Raw genomic sequence first — 25,755 nt, forward strand, 5'->3', positions numbered from 1 at the left:
TTTTAATCTCTAAGGCCATTTTAGATCAATGAAACATATATGTCTCATGTTTTGACTCTCCGTCAAAAACAGAGACTGAAAAGAAATACTAATTTATCGGACAGCATGTCCCATGTTAATTTTGTTTTTTAACCTCCTTGGTGGCCATGGATCATTTTGAGAATATGATGAACGCTGTGGATCCTCTCCCCCTAACGCCGCACAGTAGGGTCTGTTCTGCGCCTCATCTTACTGGCCCCATCAGCAGTATTTTGCACAGTTGATCGCTCCCTCCATTCTCAGTCCTCGGGTCAGGGCCGCGTCCCCAGCGCCACCCCCTTGCTGACCTCAGTTGACTCCACCTCTGGGATGGGGCCAGAATCGCCGAGGGGGGGAGGAGTCGCCTGGAGACAGCGGGCTCGGCCGCGGGCGAGACCGGAACACAGTTAGCGGCCCCTGTTGTCCGCCGGCACACGAAGCGAGAGGAGCGCGTCGGGCTGGGGAACGGAAGCGGGAGCGGGGGGGCGTGTTTGTCGGAGGACGCGTCGTCGCCCCTGTGTGCCCAATTCTGTTTGTTTCTCCGCGATGTTTCCGAGGGTCTCGGCTCTCCTCCCTCTTCGCCCCCTTTCCCGCCTCCCTTTGTGCTCCGGAGGCCCAGAGGTATCGGCGGCCGCCGTCGTGCTACTCGCTTCTCCGCATGGAACTGTCAGGTACCGCGTTGCAGCGCTGTTGGCCCGGCAGGTCTTCAGGAAACCCCTGTCCGCGCTCCTGCACATTCAGTTCTTTTTCTCCGGCTTCTTGGAGTCCGTGTTATGATCCGCGGGATCTGAGAAGCCGTCGCTTTAAATCTGAGCAAAGGGAAATCCCAGAAAGATAAAATGACTTGCCCAAGGTCATGGTGACAGGCCTGGTCCGCTGCCCTGTGCTTTTTCTGCTACATGCCGTGCCTCATCTCTCTTGCCACTTCTCCCCTCATTTTAAACAGGTTCCAGAAAGCGAAGTTGTTTTGTTTTATTTTTTAAATTTTTTAAATTTTTTGCCTCCCAAGTCTGTGATGGTTTCATTTTTACCTTCATTACTGAAAACGCTTACCGTGTGCCAGCCCTGGGGTTAAGCCCCGAGTAACACAGTCCTGCCATCGCCGAGCTTAGAGTTCCACCACATAGGCAATTCAAGTATAGTGGAGTAATCGCTGAGATAGTGTAGGTAGCGCAGAGTGCCACAGAATTCATTGAACTGGTAATTGCTGGGTGAGCAAATCGAGACGCCTGACCATTGCAGGAGAGGTTCAGAGTATCCTTTCGGGAAAAGAAGCCTGATAAAATCTAAAGGGGGTGGGGGCCTTCCCTGGTGGCGCCAGTGGTTGAGAGTCCGCCTGCCAATGCAGGGGACACGGGTTCGTGCCCCGGTCCGGGAAGATCCCACATGCCGCGGAGCGGCTGGGCCCGTGAACCATGGCGCTGAGCCTGCGCGTCCGGAGCCTGTGCTCCGCAACGGGAGAGGCCACAACAGTGAGAGGCCCGTGTACCTCAAAAAAAAAAAAAAAAAAAAAAAAAAAAAAATCTAAAGGGGGCCCAAGGGTTGGAGTTAGCCAGGCAAGAAAAAGATTTGCAGCATACTTGGTGTTGGTATTTATTCTCTGAGAACTCTCATGATTATGAAAACTTAATTCTCCTGCGTATATATTCCATGCAGATCAGTTGGGGGCCCTTTTGGTTAAGTACAGCCCTGAAGCAGGTTAGGAGCAGTAGGGATGGGAAGAAGTAGCTGGATGGAAAAGAATTCAGAGGTGAAATTGCCAGGATGTGATATATCATGAGGTAAGGGTAGGGCACTCAGAGCAAAGATTTCAGCTGGCTGCCTGGGAGGATTAGGGTACATTAATATTAACAGAAGAATGAGGACCAGCTTTGAGAAGGCTTTTAAAATATGTCATAGTTTTTAGAATACAAAAATAGCTACTTATGGTAAGAGGCCCCTTCAGTACAGAAGAGTGAAAAATGGAGTCAGTCTGAGAGGCAAGCTCTTGAATGTGGTTTTGGATGTGCTGCATTTGAAGTGCTGATGAGATGCTGTCAGTGGAAACAAGCCCAGGTGGGAGGTTAGGGCTAGAGTTTTATTATTTTAGTGTTATGGAGTTACTTCCTTATACATGATTTTCCTGGTATAAATATAGGTTACTTTCTGTAGTACTAGAGCAGTCTTGGAAGGAAACATTGAAGTATGGGTTATATGTGAGATTCTTTCTCCTGATTGCCACCTTTCTGTTATAATGCCTTTAGTATTAATTTAACTTTCACATGTAAAATAATAGAGCATTTTCCTAAATTCAGTGGTACCGCATATTGAATATTATAATGTGTCCGTGTACTGATTTGTTTTTAATTTATTTATTTATTTATTTATGGCTGCGTTATTTATGGCTTTGTTGCTACACGCAGGCTTTCTCTGGTTGCGGCGAGCGGGGGCTACTCTTCGTTGCGGTGCGCAGACTTCTCATTGCCGTGGCTTCTCTTGTTGTGGAGCACAGGCTCTAGGTGCATAGGCTTCAGTAGTTGTGGCTCGCGGGCTCAGTAGTTGTGGCACACAGGCTCTAGAGCGCAGGTTCAGTAGTTGTGGTGCATGAGCTTAGTTGCTCTGTGGCATGTGGGAATCTTCCCGGACCAGGGCTTGAACCTGTGTCCCCTGCATTGGCAGGCGGATTCTTAACCACTGTGCCACCAGGGAAGTTCCCTGTTTACTGATTATAAGGATATTGGTTAAGCAGTTGGTTTTCATTCTGATTTTTAAGTGTCTGATGTGTTAGCCTCTGACATTTTTATGAGCAGATCAAAGTTTGTTTCAGCGTTTTTGGAAATAGCCATTTCTCTTTTCATTAAAGGGTCCCTCATCTGGCACTACCACTTACTAGCTTTGAGAACTTGAGATACTATTTAACCCAGGGTCTGATGCAGGTTCTTGAGATCAGTTGCACCCGAATCACCTGAGGTCTTGATTAAATTCAGATCTTTGGTCCTGATTCCAAATTTACCAACTGTGAATCTCAGGAATCCGTGTTTTAAATAAGCTCTCTAGGTGATTCATATAACCTCTAAAGGTTAAGAACCACTAATTTAACCTTTTTGAGCAGCAGTTTCTTCTATAGTATGGGAATAATAAAACCTGTTCTGTAAGAGTGTAAGGATTAAATGGAATGTGTAACGTAGCTACTCAGATGTGGGCCTCTGATGGGCAGCATCAGCATTTCTTGGGAACTTGTTAGAAATGCAGATTCAGGCTTCCCAGGTGGCGCAGTGGTTGGGAGTCCACCTGCCGAGGCAGGGGACACGGGTTCGTGCCCCGGTCCGGGAAGATCCCACGTGCCGCGGAGCGGCTGGGCCCGTGAGCCATGACCGCTGATCCTGCGCGTCCGGAGCCTGTGCTCCGCAACAGGGGAGGCCACAACAGTGAGAGGCCTGCATACCGCAAAAAAAAAAAAAAAAAAAAAAGAAATGCAGACTCTGAGTTCCTCCCCAAAGCTAATGAATCAGAATTCCTTGGTGGAACTAAAGAATCTGTGTTTCAGCAAGTCCTTTAGTTAGTTATTATGCATATTAAAGTTTGAGAAACAGTGCTCTAGCCGGTTAGCTTCATGAAACAGGCACCATGAAATTTTTATTTACTAAGGATCATCAATGCCTAGTATAGTGCTCAGCACAGAGTAGATATTCATTATATTTAATAAATGACTTTTTGTACTTTATACCCTCTTACTGAAACTAACACAGTCATTAGTTTTTAAAGTTCTCCAACATTAACTATCAAAAGGTTCTTAATGCCACAAAATAAAGTTAGATATTTGGGTTCCTTAGAATTGGGAAGTCTTTTTTTGCATGAGTTCGAAACAGATGTGATTGTTTGTGTTGTTCTTTTTCACAAATCTAAAGAAGAAAGCAGAATGACAACTGTAGCCACTGAATGTTCTTTTTTTCTGTTCCAGTTTAGCTTAGTTTACAGATAGTGATCAGTTAAATGACATGGAGCTCAATGAGAAAGTTGAATAGATTAGAATCACACCCAGGAATTTGTTTGAAGAAAGTAACCTTTTTTTTTTTACTGATAGAAATTTCTTTATTTTCCTATTGTTTAATTGTGACTTTTTATAGAGATCTTATATCATGTTAAGAGCAAGGACTTGGCAGTCTGTCAGCTTGGGGTTTGAGAATAATACGTTGAAATTTATTAACCATGTCAGTGTTTCGCAACTTTTTTAATGGAACATAGACAATGATATTTGTACCAGACCTTGAGATAAATGGGAGGCGGCAACAGACAGGTGCACCAGCGGCCCTGTTCCTCGCCCAGCCACTTCAAGGACCAGGTGGTCAGTATCTCAGCACACCTGTAACTCATTTGTGCTCACCAGCGGGTCTTAGGCCTTAGTGAGCTCTGAGCTACATGACCTTGGCTAAGTTACTCCTCTGGTTTCCAGTTTCCTTATCTGCAAAATGGGGATAATACCTACCTTTTGGAGTTGATGTGGGTATGAGAAACTGTACATAAAATGTTGCACAAGACTAGGCACATAGTATATGTTCAATAAATGTTAAATTGCTGTCCTTACAGTTGCTGATAACAGTAATATGCAAAAGGGAAGGGTTTAAGTGAAAAAATTTTAAACACATAGAAGCAGCGTTTTGAGCTCTGTATTATTTTGCAGTGTTTTTTTGTTTTCCTTTTTTTCTTTAATCTTTTCAGGACAAAAAATAATATCCAAAGATATTTTGGAACTAACAGCGTGATCTATTGCAAGAAAGATGAGCAGTCTGTTCCAACCCGTGAGATTTCCAAGGAGACAGAGAGCCAACACAGTGTAAAGGAGAATACGAAAAAAGACCTGGTAAATATTCTTAAGGGAATGAAAGTTGAATTAAGCACAGTAAATGTACAAACAACAAAGCCACCCAACAGAAGACAACTTAAAAGTTTGGAGGCTTCAACTGTCAGACTTCAGAATGCTCCAGAAGATGCCCCCCAAAAGAGGTAAGTTGAATTGCAATTTGAATGTTTTTCTTTGAAAGTAATTTTTGAAACTCCAGTCTTTCTCTTTTAGAAAAAAAATTTTTTAAGTTAGACTACATTGGAGATACAGAGTTAATGAAGACTAAATATTGGTTTGTAAACACAGAGACTAATAATTAAATGAGAAATACTGTTATTCTGTATTTAAATAAGTGGATATCTGTATGGAGTCTAGAGAGAGGGAAAGAGTAGTGATCTAATTGAGAACTCCACATTCTCTTACATATTCATCACTTATTAACTGCATTTAATTGCTTCTTTAAGCTGTTAATTAACAAATTATTTACATCCTGATTTGAAGGTTGCTTTGTGTCTCTGAAGGACTTCTTTATTTGAAATTTCATTTTAAAAAATTCCAGCTAGGATAGAATTGTCATGTTAATTACAGCTGTTTTATATTACTTCCTTTGACCAGTAATTATCAGGGCTCTCAGCTTACGTGGTTTCCTCAAAGTATTGTAATTACTTGTGCTTGTCAAAAGAGTATAATATTTTACTGATTCTAAGTGCAATCGGTGATATTTTAGCATTGTGTTGTAGTTTAAATGGCAGTATTTTGTTTTAGTGATATATAAATAATGATTACACCAGTGACATGGTCAATTCAAGTAATAAGAAATGTGGCTTTAAGATCCCCATCTCTGACTTCTCTTAGCAGAATAAACAGATAGTATAGGTTTCTATTCCCAGAATGACTTAACATTTTAACAACTGCTTGGTTTCTACATTGTATCATATTGTATCTAAACTACCACTGGAAAGCATAATTGGTGGTAGAGAGTAAGCTAATTCAAACAGGAAATGCCCATGTTAAGTACCTTCTCCTCCTCCTTTTTAGAAACAATATTAAACAAATAAAAAATATATACATACGTAATTAGGTAATACTCCGACACACATTTATAATTACTTATGAAGAGTAAGGTTTTTTCCCAGCTTCCAGACCTGTTTATGATTCATTTTGCTTTTTATTATAATTATACAATTTAATTAACTATTAATGAAATGGTTAAAATGAGTTGATTGCTTTGCAAAGACTCAGTAAAGGTAATTTTAAAAGTTGCTTTTTAGGGCTTCCCTCATGGTGCAGTGGTTGAGAGTCCGCCTGACGATGCAGGGGACGCGGGTTCGTGCCCCGGTCCGGGAAGATCCCACATGCCGCGGAGCGGCTGGGCCCGTGAGCCATGGCCGCTGAGCCTGCGTGTCCGGAGCCTGTGCTCCACAACGGGAGAGGTTGCAACAGTGAGAGGCCCGCGTACCGCAAAAAAAAAAAAAAAACAGGTGCTTTCCAATTAGGTATGAATGAGACAAGCATAAAAGTCCAGGAAAATTCTGCCCTCAGACTGCTTTGTAAGCGTTTTAAGTTCTTGTGCCATGTTTCCACATTAAAGAAACCAAAATTGGCAATATTGGAGGATGTACTGTGGGTGTAGTATACATATAAGAGATGTATCAATACCTTGGAACTTCTATCAGTGGTCCTGTGTTCAAAGAAGAGGCTTTGATCCTATATCAAAAGATTGGTGAATGAGATACATTTATTTTGAGTTTTTAAAAATGTATCTTTTAATGATTCCCACCCCCCCTCCAGTCTGCTTTTTTTTTTTAAAGGAATCCCAGATGCAGAGAATTTGGTTAGTCATCATCTTTGATTCGTGATGTACTGTCATCATTGCCCCGCGCATGGCCCGCTTTTAGCTCGTTTATTTGTATTATATGTCGAACACCCTCCCCCATGTTGATACAGTTACCATGGATGCATAACAATTGCCCCCAAATTCAGCAGCATAAAACAGCCTTTCTTCATGCTCACGGATTCTGTGGGCCAGCAGTTTGGACGGAGTACAGTAGAGAAGGCTCACCTCTGCTCCGTGATGTCTGGGGCCTCAGCTGGAAGACTTGGAAGTTTGGGAGCTGGAATCATCTGTGGGTTTGCTCACTCAGGTCTGACAGTTGATGCTGGCTGTTAGCTGACACCTTAGCCAGGGCTGTTACAGAACCACCTATATGCGGCCTGGGCTTCCTCCTTGCATGGTGGCTGGGTTCCAAGGGTGAGTGTCCCAAGAGAAAACGAGCCCCTAGGAATTTGTATCGTTTTATGACCTAGCCTTGGAGTCAGACTGGACACCGCCACTCTCATTCCTGTTCCATATTGATTTTTGAAGGGTTTTGCTTTTTTTTTTTTTTTTTTGGTGGTACGTGGGCCTCTCACTGCTGCAACTGCTGGAGAACCATCACAGCAACTGCTGGAGAACCATCTTCACAAAGATATGGTGGCATTGAAAGGAATGCAGTAGTCTAATGTTAAAACTGTGAACTACCTTGAGTTAGTAGTTCACACAGTCACTGACAGACGTGGCTGATATTTCCCTATGGTACTCCAGGGTGCCTTAGGGCACAGTTTGGGAACCAGGGTCCTGGTCTACATTGAGCTCCCCGTGAGAGGCCCTGGGACCACACCTTTAAGTTTCCTAGAATTCTTGTTGTCTGAAGGGCACCCTAAGGCACCATCTTAAATCTTTCTAAGATCTTAACAGAGGGTTTTACAGTCATGCCCATGGCTTTATCTTTAGACGGTTTTCCTAATGCTGCCCTGGATTTGATCTCTGTACAGAAGCCATTTCTAAATTTTAGCATCATTTGCTATCTGGGGGCGCTAAGAATGAGAAATGTTTTATTTTTGATCCCAGCAGGTGTTGGCTCCTTTATGTGGGACAGTTCTTCCTTCTCTCTCCTCTCCCATTTTACCATTGGCCACTAAGCAGGCAGGAGGCACCTTCAGTATTCTGTCTGGAAGTCTGCTTGCTAGGTCGTCCAACTCACTGAGCATCTCTCTCATGTGCCCCATTACTTCAAGTAATAATGTCGCTAAACAAAGGCCCCCTTTCCTCCAGCGTCCAGTAATGCTGGTCTTCCTATAGTCCTCACACGGCCGCCAGGCCCTAACAGTCTCTTTGAGGCCCTAAGCTTTCTCTGACACTTGCCTCAGGATCTCTCCAGTTTCCCCCCTCTGCCAGTACCCAAAACTCTCCCGTACATTTTAGGTTTTTTTGTTTTTGTTTTATAACAGCAGCACCCAAGCTCCAGGCTCCAAAATCTGTGCCAGTTATCTATAGCTGCATAACAAACCATCCCAAGGCTTACTGGCAGCATCTCTCTGCAGTTTGGGCAAAGAGCTGCAGATAGTTGTGTCTGCTCCACTCAGCGTCAGCAAGGGCAGCTTCAAAGCTGGCATCTGGAATTCTCTGAAAGCTTGCCCACGTACAGTACATTCCAGTGCTTGATGCTGGCTATTGGCTGAGACCATCTTTGGGGCTCTTGGCCAGAACACTTACCCAGGGCCTCTCCAAGTGGCCTGGGCTTCTTCACAACCTGAGAGCTGGGGTCCATGGATACACGTCTCCAGAGAGGTCCCAACAAAAGTCGTGTCACGTTATGTGGCCTAGCCTCACAAGTCACAGGGCATCATTTCTCTCTCATTCTGTTCATTGAGGCAGTCACGACGCCTTCCCTGGTTTCAGGGGGAGGGGAAATTGCCTCTCTAGATGGGCAAGGTTTTGGAAGAGCTTGTGGGACCAGAAACACTGCTGTCTCTGTTTTATGAAAACATCTGCCACAGCCGTGAACCTGATTACTGTAGTTGTCAGCTGTATCGAAGGCAACATTATCACGATAAAATTGACCCCCTGAATAACTGATTGCATCTGGATTGGGCGAACTCTAGGTACCTTATGGTTCAGTGTACTTAGGGCTTCCCTGAGTGCAGTTACTCTTGTAACTGCATGTCCTTTGTAGGGACCACAGATACTCTGCCTGTGGCCTTGTTACAAGAGATACTGGTTCCTGTGGGGCACTAAGCTCCTGCACCTGCGCGATGTGGGCCTCCTATCCTAACTCCTGGATGGCTGTGTGATGTGTCACCCCCGAGTGCTGCAGGGACTCCCCGAGAGGGGCACCTGAGGCTGCCCTGCCAGCCTGCTGTGGTTCTGCCCTTTACCTTTCTGAGTAGTCCGGGCCGGGCATGTCAGTGGTCGTCTTGTGAGTCTGCATGTATTGTGAAGCCTTACAAGACCCCTGGTGGGTGCAGTGATAACCATAGTTTCTAGCTCCTCCTTTAAGTAACATTCTCTTAACCAAGCAGCTACCTGCTCTGATTTCAGCTACCTACTCATTAAGGACCCCTTTCCTCCAGCTTCCAGTAACATTGATTTTCCTACAGCCCTCACTCTCAGCTTCCTTGAGCATTTCCAGGCTCTGACAGTCTCTTTGAGGCGCAGCTTCAGGGATGTGGGAACTTCGATTTGCATGTTAGACATCATTTCCTAAGATAGAAAGCCAAGTATAGTAAAACAGTAGTTTGGATCCCACTCATTGAGATGGCAATTTTCAGTGATGTAAAAACTGTAATTAACTTTTTATATCTGGCATATTTTTCTCCTAACTTACCCTAATTTACTGAAGAACAGCTTTTTTTTTTTTTTTTTTTTAGCTTATGGAACGTTTCACACATAAAGTAAACAGAATCGTATGATGTTTTGATAATTATCAGATCTTGCCATTCTTGTCACCTATACCTTCACCCACTTTCCATCTCCCACGTGATGATTTTATGTTTTTTTTTTCCAGGTAAAATTTACATACATTAAAGGTACAAATCTTAGCTGTAGGAGTTTGGCAAACTGATGTGCCCGTGTAACCCACACACTTTCCAAGATGCAGAGCATTTCCCATCTCCACCTTCCCCATCAGTAACCTTCTGTCCTGAGGCAGCCACTGTTCTGATTTTTTTTCACCTTAATTTGGCCTCTTCTAGAACTTGATATAAGTGGAATCATACCATATATACTTTTTCTAATCCAGCTTCTTTCATTCAGTTTCATACATGTTGTGGAGTGAGCGGAGTACTGTTCCATTGCATGGATATATCACTGTTTATCTGTTGTGATGATAGACCTTTGGGTTGTTTCCAATTTGAGGATATTACCATTAAAGCTTGTATAAACAGGTTTAACCACTTTTATATTTGCTTGCAGTCTGTATTGTTTTTGAAATAAAATGGCATCTAACTTAAAAATCCACTAATTTATCACTTTCGGGGCTGATCCCTCATTCCTCCACCTTAATCTATTGCTCTGAGTTAGTACTGTGCTTCATGAAGGATCCATGAACTTTAACTTTCAATATTGTAACATTTATATAAAACCGATACCTAATACTTAAGAATTCTTCTTTTAAAAAAATTTTTAGTGAAGTGTAGTTGATTTACAATGCTGTGTTAAGAATTCTTGATTTTGTCAGAAATTGAATTGAATGATACTTTTTTTTGTTTTGGCGGTACGCGGGCCCCTCACTGTCGTGGCCTCTCCCGTTGCAGAGCACAGGCTCCGGACGCGCAGGCTCAGCGGCCCTGGCTCACAGGTCCAGCCGCTCCGCGGCATGTGGGATCTTCCCAGACTGGGGCACGAACCCGTGTCCCCTGCATTGGCAAGTGGACTCTCAACCACTGCGCCACCAGGGAAGCCCGAATGATACCTTTTGAAGGACAAGAAGTTTTCTCCCAAGAAATCATTTTACTTTCCACTGAAGTGTAATGCCTCTTTTCTCTCATTTGTCTTCCATGTTCTCTTCCAGAAGTGAGTCCCTGAGCCCGGAGTTGGTGGCGGCTGCCTCCGCGGTTGCAGACTCTCTCCCTTTTGACAAGCAGATGACCAAGTCGGAGCTGCTCAAGCAGCTCCAGCAGCACGAGGAAGACTCGAGGGCACAGAAGGATGGAGAGAGACGTAAAATTAGGTTGGTGAATCAAATAGCTGTGTCAGTGATGCTGATACGTCAAAATAGGCTGGCTTCATGTGAGTGCTGAGTTATATTACATAATATATTCACTTACATATAAAATGTGCCTCATAAGTATTAGCAGTTTGTTTTTTTTAAAACTCGTGTGTAAAGTAAGATTTCAGTTTTAAAAGACCAATTGAATGATTAAACTTCTCTTGAGAAGTTACATAATTTCTTGTCCCTGAAAAAGAAGTGGTAAATTCAGTAATGTTATTTAAAATAAAGAAATAAATAATAAAATAAGACAATTTCTCTGAGAAGTTTTTTTTTTTAGTTAAATAATATGCTGGTTTTATGCACAATATGATCACGCATTTTATTTGTCTTTGAACAAGTGCAAAGCAATAAATAAATATGGCTAAATCTCAACTTTAATATAGGTTTTTAATCTAAGTGCTAGGTATACAGATATTGACATCTACTTGTCTGGATGTTTGACAGTTTTTCATGAGGGACACTTTTAATTATGTATTTTTTTTTGCGGTATGTGGGCCTCTCACTGTTGTGGCCTCTCCCGTTGCGGAGCACAGGCTCCGGACGCGCAGGCTCAGCGGCCATGGCTCACGGACCCAGCCGCTCAGCGGCATGTGGGATCTTCTCAGACCGGGGCACAAACCCGTGTCCCCTGCATCGGCAGGCGGACTCTCAACCACTGCACCACCAGGGAAGCCCTTAATTATGTTTTAAATGAACATTTCTGAAGAATATCTTTAAAAGAGAGAAAGCCACATCAATCTTAGTGGTCTGTGGTGTTAATAGGCAACATAATTTTTTATTTAAACATGACTTTTTGTTCAGTATTAGTGCATAGAAGTGAAGTAAGAATTAAGTGATATGAATCTCATGTTTAAGCAAGTTTATTACTCTTCTGTAGCTAAAATTTCTAACACACTTGACCTTTTTCTTATTTCAGTTTCACTGACATCATATCAGATATGAAAGTTGCCAGATCTGCCACAGCGAGAGTTAGCACAAGACCAGTGCATCAGATTCAGTTTGATGAAGGGACTGATGATTTTGTTGGCCAAGAGAAGCCTGCTGATCGGAGAAGAAGGTATTCAGGCTCTGCAGTCTGTTTGGTTTTGTTTGTTAAACTGTAGATTTACTTTGTTGCTGTGCATATTGTTGCTGTTGGGTGTCTGAGCATCATGAATGCATTTATATCTGTCTCCTTACTCTCCGCGTCCCATTTCCTAGAGAGGGAAAGATGTACTGGGTTTAGCAGCCCTACATTTTTCTATATTGTAAATCAGAATGGGCCCTGCCTCACATTTACCCACGATGAATAAAGGTCTCCTGATTTAGAGTAAGTGGAGCTGACTGAATTGAACAAATGAATGTTTTGCGAGGAACACTTTTTCATTCTGATGTGTGCCTAACAGTGTATATTCATGTACTCTCTATATCTCTATATATAATCATCTTTCTTCATACCTTAGAGAAATAATCCACCATCAGAAAAAGAAAGACGATCCATTATAATACCTTAAAGTAGTAGATTATTTGTGGCAATCTGAATTTGGTAATTTGCAGTTCTTAAAGATGCTAAGCCATGCCTTACATAGTTTTTTGGTTGTTTTTTTATACATTTATTTATTTATTTTTGGCTGCGTTGGGTCTTTGTTGTTGCATGTGGGCTTTCTGTAGCTGTGGTGAGCTGGGGCAACTCTTTGTTGCGGTGCACGGGCTTCTCACTGCAGTGGCTTCTTGTTTCAGAGCACAGGCTCTAGGCGCGCGGGCTTCAGTAATTGTGGCACACGGGCTCAGTAGTTGTGGCCTGCGGGCTCTAGAGTGCGGGCTCAGTAGTTGTGGCACATGGGCTTAGTTGCTCCGCGGCATGTGGGATCTTCCCTGACCAGGGCTCGAACCCGTGTCCCCTGCATTGGCAGGCAGATTCTTAACCACCGTGCCACCAGGGCAGTCCTAGGCAGCTTTTTAATGCAGTCATTTTATGCACATAAACCCCCTCCCTACTTTTTCAGCTTCTTCCTCACCACCTTCTAATTTTTGATGACAGCTCGAATCATTAAAAATCAATCTATAATATAGCATTCTGATATAGTTGCATGGCATCATTTCAAAGAAGACTGATTTAAAGAAGACTAAAATTAAATATTTTGGGTCAATATTTTTTGGTTTGTTTTTTGTTTTTTTAACAAATTTAATGCCTTTTCTATCTTATTTATTTATTTATTTATTTATTTTTGGCTGCATTGGGTCTTCATTGCTGCACATGGGCTTTCTCTAGTTGCGGCGAGCGGGGGCTACTCTTTGTTGCGGTGTGCGGGCTTCTCATTGCGGTGGCTTCTCTTGTTGCAGAGCCCAGGCTCTAGGCGCACAGGCTTCAGTAGTTGTGCCATGTGGGCTCAGTAGTTGTGGCTTGTGGGCTCTAGAGCGCAGGCTCAGTAGTTGTGGCTCAGGGGCTTAGCTGCTCCGCAGCATGTGCGATCTTCCCAGACCAGGGATGGAACCTGTGTCCCCTGCATTGGCAGGCGGATTCTTAACCACTGGGCCACCAGGGAAGTCCCAGGGCAATATTTAATAAGTTAAACTCCAAGTACACATTCTACTTTATTCAATGTCATAGATATAAATATCACTTTAAATTAGTAATTCAAATAATCTTCCGAAGTCACTATAACCCCTGAACTTCCTTTGTTAACTGCTGACCATCTTTTCCAGTCTTCCTGTACAAATTAAAAATCTAACACCCAGAAGGAGCTAACTCAGGTTGCTGAGGTTATACATAGAACAAAACCCATGGACTACACAACACACAGAAGACATTCTGTAAGCACATCCTGCTATGAAGTTCAGTTAGTGTTTGTCAGACCATGCTAAATATTTGGTTCCCCTCCCCAGCTATCACTTTATAGGCTTGAAGGAGAGAAAGAACAGAAACTTTATGTAAATAAAGACAGCTTTCTATTATAAAATAACTGTGGGGCTTCCCTCGTGGCGCAGTGTTTGAGAATCCACCTGCCAGTGCAGGGGGCACGGGTTCGAGCCCTGGTCCGGGAAGATCCCACATGCCGTGGAGCAACTAAGCCTGTGAATCACAACTACTGAGCCTGTGCTCTAGAGTCCGCGTGCCACAACTAGTGAAGCCCGCACGCCTAGAGCCCGTGCTCGTCAACTAGAGAAGCCACCACAATGACAAGCCTGCACACCTCAACAAAGACTGGCCCCCGCTCACTGCAACTAGAGAAAGCCCACGTGCAGCAATGAAGACCCAATGCAGCCAAAAATAAATAAATAAAATGAATAAATTTATTTAAAAAAAAAAAAAGAATCCACCTGCCAATGCAGGGGACACGGGTTCGAGCCCTGGTCCGGGAAGATCCCACATGCTGTGGAGCAGCTAAGCCTGTGCGCCACAGCTGCTGAGCCCGTGTGCCACAACTACTGAAGCCCGTGCGCCTAGAGCCCGTGCTCTGTAACAAAGAGAAACCACCATAATGAGAAGCCTGCTCACCGCAAGGAAGAGTAGCCCCCGCTCGCCACAGCTAGAGAAAGCCTGCATGCAGCAATGAAGACCCAAAGCAGCTAAAAATAAGTAAATAAATAAATAATTTTTTTTAAAAGCTGCCTAAAGGACTCTAGAATAAGGGGAAGCTATGGTGATATACCAAGTTGTTCACCTGCTCTGACTTGGGAGAGCCTGAGACATTCCAGGCCTGGACTGATTCCGTCAGTTAGAGATGGAGAGGTGCGAGTCCAAAGCACTGGCTTTGGAGTCACGCTGGCCTGCACTGTGCATCTGACTAAACTTTCATAGCCCCATCAGTCTGCTTCCCTATTTGTGAAATGCTGGAAGTGAAGCCTGCTTAAATGGCTTTCTTGAGGGATAGAAATGTGTGAACAATATATAGTAGATGCACAGCGAATATTCTTTCCCTTCCCTTCCGTTCTCTTTAGTACATTCCTCTTATAAAATTCCATACTTTGGTGAATCATTCCCTCTTGACTGTACTTTAATCCATCATCCTGTTTACCTGACATGTCGTTGAGGTTGAGGGAATGCCGGGTGGGGAGAAGAGGGCAAGGCACTGAGGGTAGTTCTGTAGCCTTTGTTTACAAATACTTGGGGACCTGCTAGAGGAAAACTGTATGATTTGAGATCACCTTATCTAATTTTAATGCAGTATTTTCAGTTAGTTTAATTTAGTAGAAAAAAGTAATTTGATCCAGAAAAGAATTCAAAATTATTTTAAAAACAAACCTTCCAGTTTATAAACTAGTGTTTAGTATGCCAGTAAATTTATTCAAGTAAGAACGTGAATTGATACACATTCTTGTTGTATGTGCTTATGTTGCTGTGCTTCCCATAAAACAGTTGATTAAAACATACAAGGAAAAGTTACCTGTTAACTCTCTGACATTAATTTCAAGTTAATTAAATAGCTATGTAAAGAAAGTTAAACATTATTTTAAAATTACAGAATGATCGCTTTGTAAGTGGGAATGTTTTGATTTTTCTGTACAATCTTTTTTTTTTTTTTTTGCGGTACGCGGGCCTCTCACTGTTGTGGCCTCTCCCGTTGCGGAGCACAGGCTCTGGACGCGCAGGCTCAGCGGCCATGGCTCACGGGCCCAGCCGCTCCGCGGCATGTGGGATCTTCCCAGACCGGGGCACGAACCCGTGTTTCCTGCATCGGCAGGCGGACTTCCAACCACTGCGCCACCAGGGGAGCCCCTGTGCAATCTTTTATAATTATAATTTATAATTAAGTAGGCAGTGTTTTTTACCTGTAAACTAAGACAACTGTTGACTTTAACAACTTCTAACTTAGCATATTTTAATAGCTTTCCACAATGTCAGGTTTTCTAAAACCTTAATATGAAATGGATCAAATAAAAATTGTGGCAAATTAAGCTGATCTTTTCAATTAGGTATTTTGGTAGTTAAATTGTAACTTCTTTGTTGTATTATGATGCAAAAATTCAGGTGAACTTGTTCCTGTTTTTAGTTATCAGTCCTAAAGACGTGGCAATTTAGTTAAAATGTCTGTTGTGGGGCAACAGAATTATTTTTAATTTTTACGTTGAATATTTCATATAAAATTTTCTTCTCATAAACAATTTTTGTTGACTGTGTATAAAATATTCATTAAAATAATTTTTTTCTTTTTCAGTTTTAGGAAAAATATATTCAAGGGGAAGAGGCTTAATATTTTTGAGCTTAAGGCAGTTACTGAAGAGGCACCTGAAACAGGTTTGTTAAGAAAATAACACTATTTCTCAGGTGTAGAAACATTCCATCTTTGAAAAATGTCCTTCATGTTTTGATTGCATAATAATCAGGTATTTTAATATTCCATCCTGTCATTGACCTGGATCTTATTGACGTAGTTGTTGACATTGTTAGTGTTGGTCAGATTTCTCCCTTGAAATGCTGCAGCCCATGATGCAATGGGAGGTAAGTACCATCAACCGCATGAATCCAGATCTATAGATTGGCTGCTAATTTGGGTTAGAATGTTAATGATCACCTACTATTTGCAACACACCTTTGTACTATTACGTAAAGATAAATTGTGGTGTCTGCCCTTAGGCAGCTTACTATCTAGAAGAGGAGATAGCACTTATAGATGCTAATTTATTGAAGTGATTTAGAGATTATTTAGGAGATGGTAAGGAGAGCATTCAGGGAATATATTTAGCAGACTTGTAGTGTTTTTTTCTTAACACACAGTTAGTGTTTGTTCTCTGTTCTTCCCCCTTTCTCCTTTCGACAAGAAGTCAGATCCTTCACAGTCACCATTTTAAGCCTAATTAAAAGAAATAAGTGTCCTTTTGCTTGACATTAAATTTGTTTTACTGATAACTTAAATGAAGAAACTCCATACAAACGGTCTTAGCTTATAAGTGACTTTCATTTCTAAGGATTATCAGTTAACCTTTTGGACCTTGGTAGAAATAATTTTATTTTTGATATTTAAGTTTCTAGGCCATCTTCCAGTGGCTCATTTAATCTTCCAGTTACTTATAAAAACATCTGATTTTCCCACTATTCAATAAACTCCTTGATATTAGGGGCTGGGTCTCATTGATTTTTGTACACCCAATAGCCCCTAGCCAAGTGGCTTACAAATAATAGGAATCCGTTATCTTAAATCTTAAATCCTTTTTTAAACAATTGAGCTATAAAATAAATATCCATGGAGGAAAGGCATTAATTCAGTCACTGTTCATTTAAGCTGAAGATGAAGCTAAGAGAACAACCCCCCCCTTCTTGTACTCTGACAACTGCATTCTGTCCTCTATGATTGAGGAAAAGGAAATGCAAAATGCACAGGCATGGAGAATGGATCACCTCTCCCCTGTTGAAGTGGCAACTCTTTTTTGGGGGGCGGGGCCCACCGCCCAGCTTGCGGGGATCTTAGTTCCCGGACCAGGATTGAACCTTGGCCACTGCCGTGAATCTTAACCACTGGACCACCAGGGAATTCCTGAAGTGGCAACTCTTAAGCTTGCCCCAGAAAGGGAATTTTTTGTCAGGGCAGCTGCTATGGTCCACCTAATGAACAGCCAGAAGAGGTACTTGGGTTCTTGAAGGAGCCAGCTTACTTTTCTAAAAAAATTTATTTATTTATTTATTTTTGGCTGCTTTGGGTCTTTGTTTCTGCGCGTGGGTTTCTCTAGTTGCAGCAAGTGGTGGCTACTTTTCATTGTGGTGCACAGGCTTCTCACTGCAGTGGCTTCTCTTGTTGCGGAGCACAGGTTCTAGGTGTGCGTGCTTAAGTAGTTGTGGCATGTGGCCTCAGCAGTTGTGGCTCACAAGCTCTAGAGTGCAGGCTCAGTAGCTGTGGCACATGGGTTTAGTTGCTCCACGGCATGTGGGATCTTCCTGGACTAGGGCTTGAACCCATGTCCCCTGCATTGGCCGGCAGATTCTTAACCACTAGTGCCACCAGGGAAGCCCCCAGCTTGCTTTTTTTAAGCAGAAATCTTATTCCTAAAACTGAAATTAGCTGGCAAGGAGGTACTGAAGTTATATGTATTTTATAAAACAATATAAAATGATTATGTTCTAATAAGGAAAATAATGCACAGGTTTATATAAATTTACTCTATTGAAGGTACTGTTTTAATAAATATACTTGCATGAATCTGAAGACTGTCCTTTGTTTCCAAATACAAGAATAGAAACAATGTGCAAACTTAAATTTAGTGTTTTTTCACTGTTGTTTCCCTACTGTGTAAAATAATGCCTGACATGTAGCTGGCATTCAGTAATTATTTATTGACTGAATGAATGAGTTCTTCCATCTCATGAGTCCCACATTTCGCTCCCCCCTAAATTCTTACCACTGCTGCAAAGGGTATTGTCTTAGATCCGACTGCTTATTCTGGAGTAAACAACAGCGGAGAGGCAGTTTAGCTTAACGGAAAGAGTTTTGGTATTGTGTAGATCTTGATTATTCAAATTCAGATTCTGGTATACTAACCTGTCTTAGTCTCCCTTTTCCCACCTATACGTACATCTCAAGGATTAAATGAGGTAATATAATTAGTGTCAGGTACAGTGTCTGGAAAGAGTTGCAGCTCTTAATAAAAATGACGATGGTGATGATGATCATGGAAAAGACATAAGTTGATCATTGCCCACTGAATAAATTTAAAAGTTGTAACCATGATAATTAAGTTATTTTGTTATGATTACTTTAAATGTGGCTAATTAGCCTAACTGCTGGGATTTTTTCTCTGTATCAGATGTTCAAGACCAACATACTTCATAACCAGCAGTCAGTGAGTGGTCAGGCATGGTCATACATGAACTTCCATGTACAGGTCTTTGTTTCGACATGTTTTCTTTTGGGTAAATACCTAGGAGTAAAATGGTTGTATGATAACTATATTCTTTCTTTCCTTCTCTCTCTCTCTCTCTCCCCCTCCCTTCCTTTCTCTCTCTCTCTCTCTCTCTCTCTCTCGTCTTCGTTGCTGCGTGCAGGCTTTCTCTAGTTGTGGCGAGCAGAGGCCACTCTCGATTGTGGTGCATGGGCTTCTCACTGCAGTGGCTTCTCTTGTTGTGGAGCACAGGCTCTAGGCATGCGGGCTTCAGTAGTTGTGGCACATGGGCTTCGTTGCTCCGTGGCATGTGGGATCTTCCCGGACCAGGGATCAAACCCGTGTCCCCTGCATTGGCAGGCGGATTCTTAACTACTGTGCCACCAGAGAAGCCCTGATGATAACATTTTAAAAAAGAAAGATATTTACATGGACTTGTGCGTAATTTGGATGTTTTTATTCTACAGAGGCAGTACCTTCTCTTTGGGATGTAGAATTTGCTAAGCAGTTAGCGGCAGTCAATGAACAACCCTTTCAGAATGGTTTTGAAGAGATGATCCAGTTGACAAAAGAGGGGAAATTGTGGGCGTTCCCAATTAACAATGAAGCAGGTAAGTCTTAATGCCATAGGTTTATAAAACTCAGTGATTGAGATTAAATGTAGCAGATGTTCAGTTGTAGGTTTTGGATATTTACCTGAATTTCAAAACTTTGTATAAACATCTTTGTGATGTCCTAAAAGAAATCTGACAGTGTTTTTTTAAAAAGGATGCTACGATTTCACTGAATTCTAGTTGTTGGATAAGGAAAATAAAGAAGTAAAATTATATGGCAGAAATGCACCATGAATTTCTGTGACTTAGAAGTGTTAAGAACTGCAAATGATGACAGTTTTCTACTTGCTAAAAGCAGGAGATTACCTGGTAAATCTTCTAATACATTAAATACTGGGTATGAGATCATCCTTCAGTTTGGGGGAACATTACAACCTTCAAGTTTTATGCTGGTATCTTTTATTTAAAACTGTTGCATTAATGAGGCACAAGTTTCTTGTATTCAAAGCCACCCAAAACAAATATGTTAGGAGGCTTTGAAATTCTTTGGCTGCATACCTAGATGCTTTGAGCCAGTAATAAAACATTATCTACTTTCCTGGAGATTTTTCTAGAGGTGTTACATCTTCCTCATTCAAAAGGAAAACAGTATTGCTATGCTGTTTATTTTTTATGGCACCCATGATGTCATCAGCTAAACATTTCATTGAATTTTTATTGATGTATTTTCAGTTAGAAGGGATTCATTTACTTTTATGGTAAGATTAAATAGAAATTGCAAACACCTCAGGAAGTCTTAGGAAAATGTAGTCTGTATTTTAACCTTTGTAGTATTATGCTGCACTGTAATATTTTCATTTTTGATAACCTTTCATTTGTTTGGATTAATAAGTGGAGTGGTAGCTTAAATAGTCTTATATTTTCATAAAGTAATCTTTTGTATAGGAAAACTTTAGGGACTTACAAATCCTTTAGCAAATTCTTAATATTTTGTATATTTGTATGATATATTCAGTAATAGAGAAATTTGCATTTCATCTATTAAATAATGTGTATTTTTTAAAGTATACTTTAAATATTTTTTAAAGTATTATGGCTTCTACATTCTAGAAGGTATCAGGATAAGGTAAAAAAAAAAAACCCCAAAACCAAGGACATTTATTTGTGTAAGCCTGAGTTCAGATTCCAGCTATGTCAGTTATTAGCCATTTGCCTTTGAGGAAATTATTTAACCTCCCGAGCCTTAGTTTTCTCATCTGTAAAATTAAAGATACCTCACTGGAAGAATGTAAGAATTAAATAAGATATTGAGTTGCTCAGCACAGTTCTTGGCATATAATACATAGGAATAAATGTTAGTTCTTTTCCCCTCCTGTATGATGATAGAATTTTAAAAGTAGCAAAAAAAAAAAAAACTAACAAAATACAATCTATGATATTAAGGAAGACTTTGTTCCATATTTGGTGAAAGTTGGGTGTTCCAGGTCCTCATGGTTCATGATATGGTTTTAAAACCCAGTATTGAGGTAGAATATGTGACTTTACTTAGGAGAGACAGTGAGTGTGGTGGTTAGAGATCAAGTTCCTGAGTGAGTCTTCATCTCTCCAAGCCTCACTTCCTCCATCTTATAAAATGATGGGAATAATAATAGGATTATTTTATGGGATTCTTCTGAGAAACAACTCATTATACAAGTAAAGCATTGTCACCATCATCATCCCTGTTTCTACAACAACGATATTGTGAGGGGATTTGCTATTATAACTATTCTCTCTTCTATACTATAACATCTTTAAATCTTAAAATATTCATGAGGATACTGTGTATTTTCTAGGAACCACCAAACAGGATAATAGAAAAGCATGAATTGGCAGTACGTTGTCATCAGCAGAAAAACATTTAAGTTCATCAGAATCTTGAGTGTCCAGACTCCAAAGGAATTTATCTTAGACTTGACCTCGTTTCTGAGAAAGTGTAATTTCTGAAAAAGGAAAAAAACATGTTTTCTGGTCAGGTTGGGGAGATAAATGTGACAAGTGTCCATATACACTGTACATATTATTGATGCTTTGGGGTCGGAAAGGGAGGTATCTCATTTCCAGCTCCTGAAGGCAATTGTTATCTGAACGAAAAACAGGAAGGGAACTGTGGAAACGTTCTCACTTTGATCACTCCCCTCAGTACACACAGGATCTTCTGAATACTTTAAGCGGACCGGCCTTAGAACCTGGAGCCTCAGCCGTTCAGTAACATTCTTTTATATTTCTTATACTTAAATTTTAAGAGTAGTAAAACATCATGCTCTCTCTCCTGATAATTAACTTCATGAAGATTTACTTTGACGTTTTTGGGAAAAGATGTTTTGTTGTGTATTTAGGGACTCACCATGTCAGTTTGGGAACATAATACCAAAAATGATAAAATGCATGTCTTGTGTTTAAAATTTACTTCCCAGTGTTGCATTTTTCTGTTATATAAAAAATTGCAGTTGTTTGTTTTGCCACTTAAAATGTAAAAATTGTTTTTCCAATTTGAAGTAGCTTTTTGTCAGTTTTTAAAACCTGGTTTGTCCCTTCTGTGTGCTTTGCGAGCCTAGAGATTTATAAAAGCTGTTAGATGGAATTACTCCCAGTTAGATTTTGTAGTATTTGTTATATATTGGATTGATAATAAGATCACTTCTATTTTAGCTTTGGCTTTATCTAAATTTAATCTCATTTTTACCACTACCCAGTTAACAGAGTCTTGCTCTTGAACATCCATTAGCCATGTACATGCCACCAAATTACAGGTGTTTTTGAAATACCCTCCAAGAGTAATTCTCAGTTTAGAGGCTTCAGTGGGCAAAAAAGCTCAGTCATGGATGTCAGTCACACTTTTGTTTTTATTCTTCAGTTGGTTTAAACTTGTTCACTTGTAATGTGCCATCCTTTGCTAGGGTATCTGGAATGTGTGCTGTAATATGAGCTAACAAGAATAGTGAGAAAAGTTCAGAAAAGAGGGTTCTGTTGTCATGTGGGAGGGTATAGTGTGGAGAAAATTGGGGCAAATATAAAGATGATTAAGTATGTGTTGTCTGAAACAATCTGTTGGTTGTTTGAGATGGTGGCCTTTGAACAAGAGCCTCAGAATACTAACAGGAAAAGAAATAATAGTTTTGACAAAATAGAAGTAGAAGCAAGTCAAAGTGAAAGTGACTGAATTTACTTCAGTGCTGTAATACACTCTTGTCAAAAATAATTGGTCAGGGCTTCCCTGGTGGCGCATTGGTTGAGAGTCCACCTGCTGATGCAGGGGACACGGGTTCATGCCCCGGTCTGGGAGTATCCCACATGCCGCGGAGCGGCTGGGCCCGTGAGCCATGGCCGCTGAGCCTCCGCGTCCGGAGCCTGTGCTCCACAACAGGAGAGGCCACAACAGTGGGAGACCTGCATACCACAAAAAAAAAAAAAAAAAAAAAAAGATTTCTCTTGCAAAATTTTCTGTCTTAAGTCTTATATTTTAAGTACATCTAAGGATATTAATAATTAACAACAACAACAAGATCTCAATCCAGAAATCACCCTTGGATTTTTGAGAGCACTTATCACGTTGATTTATTAAGTTTCCAGTGCTACGACCTTATTTTTTAGCCCTAACATACTCTTTCAAATATATTGAACATGTAAACCTGCCTTGTTTTTCACATTAGCCATATTGGGTTTTTTTTTTTTTTTTAAAGAATAATTGTCACAGGAAACTGTTAGCAGTGTTTGACGATATGGAAAAGACCTTTAGCAAAGCGAGGCTTTTATTTTTCATTTTTTACCTCTCTGGATTGCATTTCTCCCATTCCTATCCCCAGGTGCATATGCCTTAAAAACAAAAGGAAAAAAAGTGAAGGAGTAACAACATGCTTGCTTGGTGGTATAAACTATTGAGAACCATAGAGAATTCTGAATGGGATTCAGAGAAAGATTTTTTTAAACAATAATTTGTCTTATTTTTTAAAAATACATATGCATTTAGGGAAAGGACTAGAAGGATATACACCTTAGAAGTGATTAGTCTTGGAAGTGATTAGCCCGGGAAAATGTGAGTAGAAACTTTGGGGGGTTATAGGATAGAGAAAACTTCCATTTTAAAAATTCCTGCACAGCTTTTTCCCTGTATTTCATTGAATATGACTACTTTCGTCTTTCACCGTTTTAAATATCTCTGAAATCGTGATGCATCTGGTTATGCTAGTCAGGCATCAGTGAAGGAGCAGTTGTCATTGCCTGTTGTGGATATGCATCCAGATTTGCATTAGGGGCGTCAGAGAGGCCATAGTGGAACACTCTTAAGAAACGCTGCATCGCAAATGTTCTTAATAGAAGTTGGAAAGCACGGCCACTGACAACTCCGAGTTGAAAAGCCAGTTCAGAAGAGTTGGATTCTGAATGTGAAGTTTTAGGAATACCTCAGCCGACCATGTCAATCAGTTTTTGCTACATAACAAACCACCCCAAACTTACTAAAACAACAGCTAAGTTGTAACTGCTCATGAGCTTATGGGTTTTCTGGTTGGTTTTGGCAGGTTGGCTGGGGGTGGGTTGTTCTAGAGTAGCTTCTCTCAAATGTCTAGTTGGTGCTGGCTGGTTGGTGTCTAGTTGGTTGTCAGAGAAGGCGATAAGAGGGTTATATGTCATTCATCATCTCACAGGCTAGCCTGGGCTGTTCACCTGGCTATAGAAGAGTTCCTACACAAGGAAGAGCAGCGATTGACGTGCAAGTGCTTTTCAGGCCTTTGTTTGCATTGTGTTTGGTAATGTCCCATTGACCAAAGCAGGTCACCTGGCCAACCTCAAATTTAAGGGTTGGAGAAACAGGCTGTATCTACCTCTTTATGGGAAGAATGGCAAAGGCACATTGCAAAGGGGCATGTATACAAGCATAGGAGTGGTATGTGGCCATTTGGCAGTCTAACGCCTTAATTTATTTCTTGTGTGTTTTAGTTTTTATAAAAATGATGAATAGATCTTTAAATGTCCAAATAAAATTTAAAAAATCTCTTCCAATAAGTGTAAGATAATTGTAAGTGATTAGAGAGCATTTTTAAACTTCTTATTTTGAGGTAATTGTGGGCTCACGTGAAGCTGTAAGAAATGATAAATATCTCACATACCCTTTACCCATCTTCCCTCAGTAGTTACCGCCCACGTAACCACAGCACAGCATCACAGGCAGGCAGCCGGCAGCCGTATCTTTCAGCCATGTTCAGATGTCACCAGTTCTACATGTACTCCTTTGTGTGAGTGTGTTTGTGTGCTTAGTTCTGTGCAGTTTTGTCACATATGTAGATTCCTGTAATCACGACCACAGTCAGGGTACAGAACAGTTCTGTCGCCTCAAGGATCTCTCTTACACTCTTTCATAACGACATCCACTCACCTCCCACCGCCGTCCTTTCTTAGTCCCTGATCCTTGGCAATCTTACTAAATCCACTTTCCATTTCTATAATTTTGTCATTTCAAGAAAGACGTACAAATGGAATCACACAGTATGTAACCTTTGGGGATTGGCTTTTTTTCTTCCCACTCAGCATGATTAATTCTCTGGAGATGTATCCAAGTTGCTATGTGTGTCAATAGGGGTTTTTTGCTGCTGTTGTTTTTATTGCTGAGTAATATTCCATGGTTTGAATGTGCCTTATAGTTTGTTTAACCATTCCCCTGATAAAAGACATCTAGGCTGTTACCAGTTTTTGGCTATTACAATAAAGGTGCTGTAAATATTCATGTACAGGTTTCTGTATGAATACAAATTTCCATTCCCCTGGGATAAATACTCAGGAATGCAGTTGCTGGGTAGTATGGTAGTTACATGTTTAGTTTTTAAAGAAACTTCCAAGTTGTTTTCCAGAATGGCTATGCCATTTTATATTTCCACCAGCATTATATGAATGATCTAGTTTCTCCTTCTCACCAGCATTTGATGTTATTATTTTTTCTTTTAGATGTGTTCATATTCTGATTGGTGTTTATTAATATTTCATTGTGTTTTTCATCTGCATTTCCCTAATGGCTAATGAGGTTGAACATCTTTTTCATGTGTGTGTTTGCTATCTGTATCTCTTCTTGAAATGTGAAATGTCTCTTGTTTTTTGCCCATTTTCTAGTTGGATTATGTTTTCTTCTGTTGAGTTTTGAGTTTTTAAATATATTCTGAATACTTCATTGAATATATGGTTTGCAAATATTTTCTTCCAGTCTATAACTTGTCTTTGTATCCTTTTAACAGATTCTTTCACAGACCAAAAGTCTTCAATTTTGATGGGGTCCAGTTTTTCCTTTTATGGATTGTGCTGTTGGTGTCAAGTGCTTTGCCAGCTCTAGAACCAGAAGATTTTCCTCTGTTTTTTTTTTTTTCTGTTCGATATATAGTTTAGACCATGATCCATTCTTTGTTAATTTGTATGAGGTTGAGGTTCTTTTTCAATTCTTCTGGCACCATTTATTGAAAAGGCTGTCCTTTCTCCATTGAATTGTCTATGCCTCTTTGTAAAAAGTTGG

The 25,755-nt window shown here is 40.9% G+C and overlaps 1 protein-coding gene across 1 annotated transcript in view; it reads left to right on the forward strand.

Moving 5' to 3' along the window:
• Positions 1-564: 564 nt before the first annotated feature.
• MRPS31 (mitochondrial ribosomal protein S31) overlaps positions 565-25,755 on the forward strand; it is a gene marked incomplete at its 5' end in the record, with an annotated part of 29,454 nt that continues 4,263 nt past the window's right edge. The window contains 6 exons of the mRNA XM_079721971.1: positions 565-716; positions 4,717-5,001; positions 10,672-10,830; positions 11,789-11,929; positions 16,017-16,090; positions 19,134-19,277. Of these exons, the coding sequence (XP_079578097.1) occupies positions 565-716; positions 4,717-5,001; positions 10,672-10,830; positions 11,789-11,929; positions 16,017-16,090; positions 19,134-19,277 (955 nt within the window). The remainder of the gene's footprint in view (positions 717-4,716; positions 5,002-10,671; positions 10,831-11,788; positions 11,930-16,016; positions 16,091-19,133; positions 19,278-25,755) is intronic.

This window comes from Hyperoodon ampullatus (genome assembly GCF_949752795.1).
Source record: "Hyperoodon ampullatus genome assembly, chromosome: 16".
NCBI classification, from domain to species: domain Eukaryota; kingdom Metazoa; phylum Chordata; class Mammalia; order Artiodactyla; family Ziphiidae; genus Hyperoodon; species Hyperoodon ampullatus.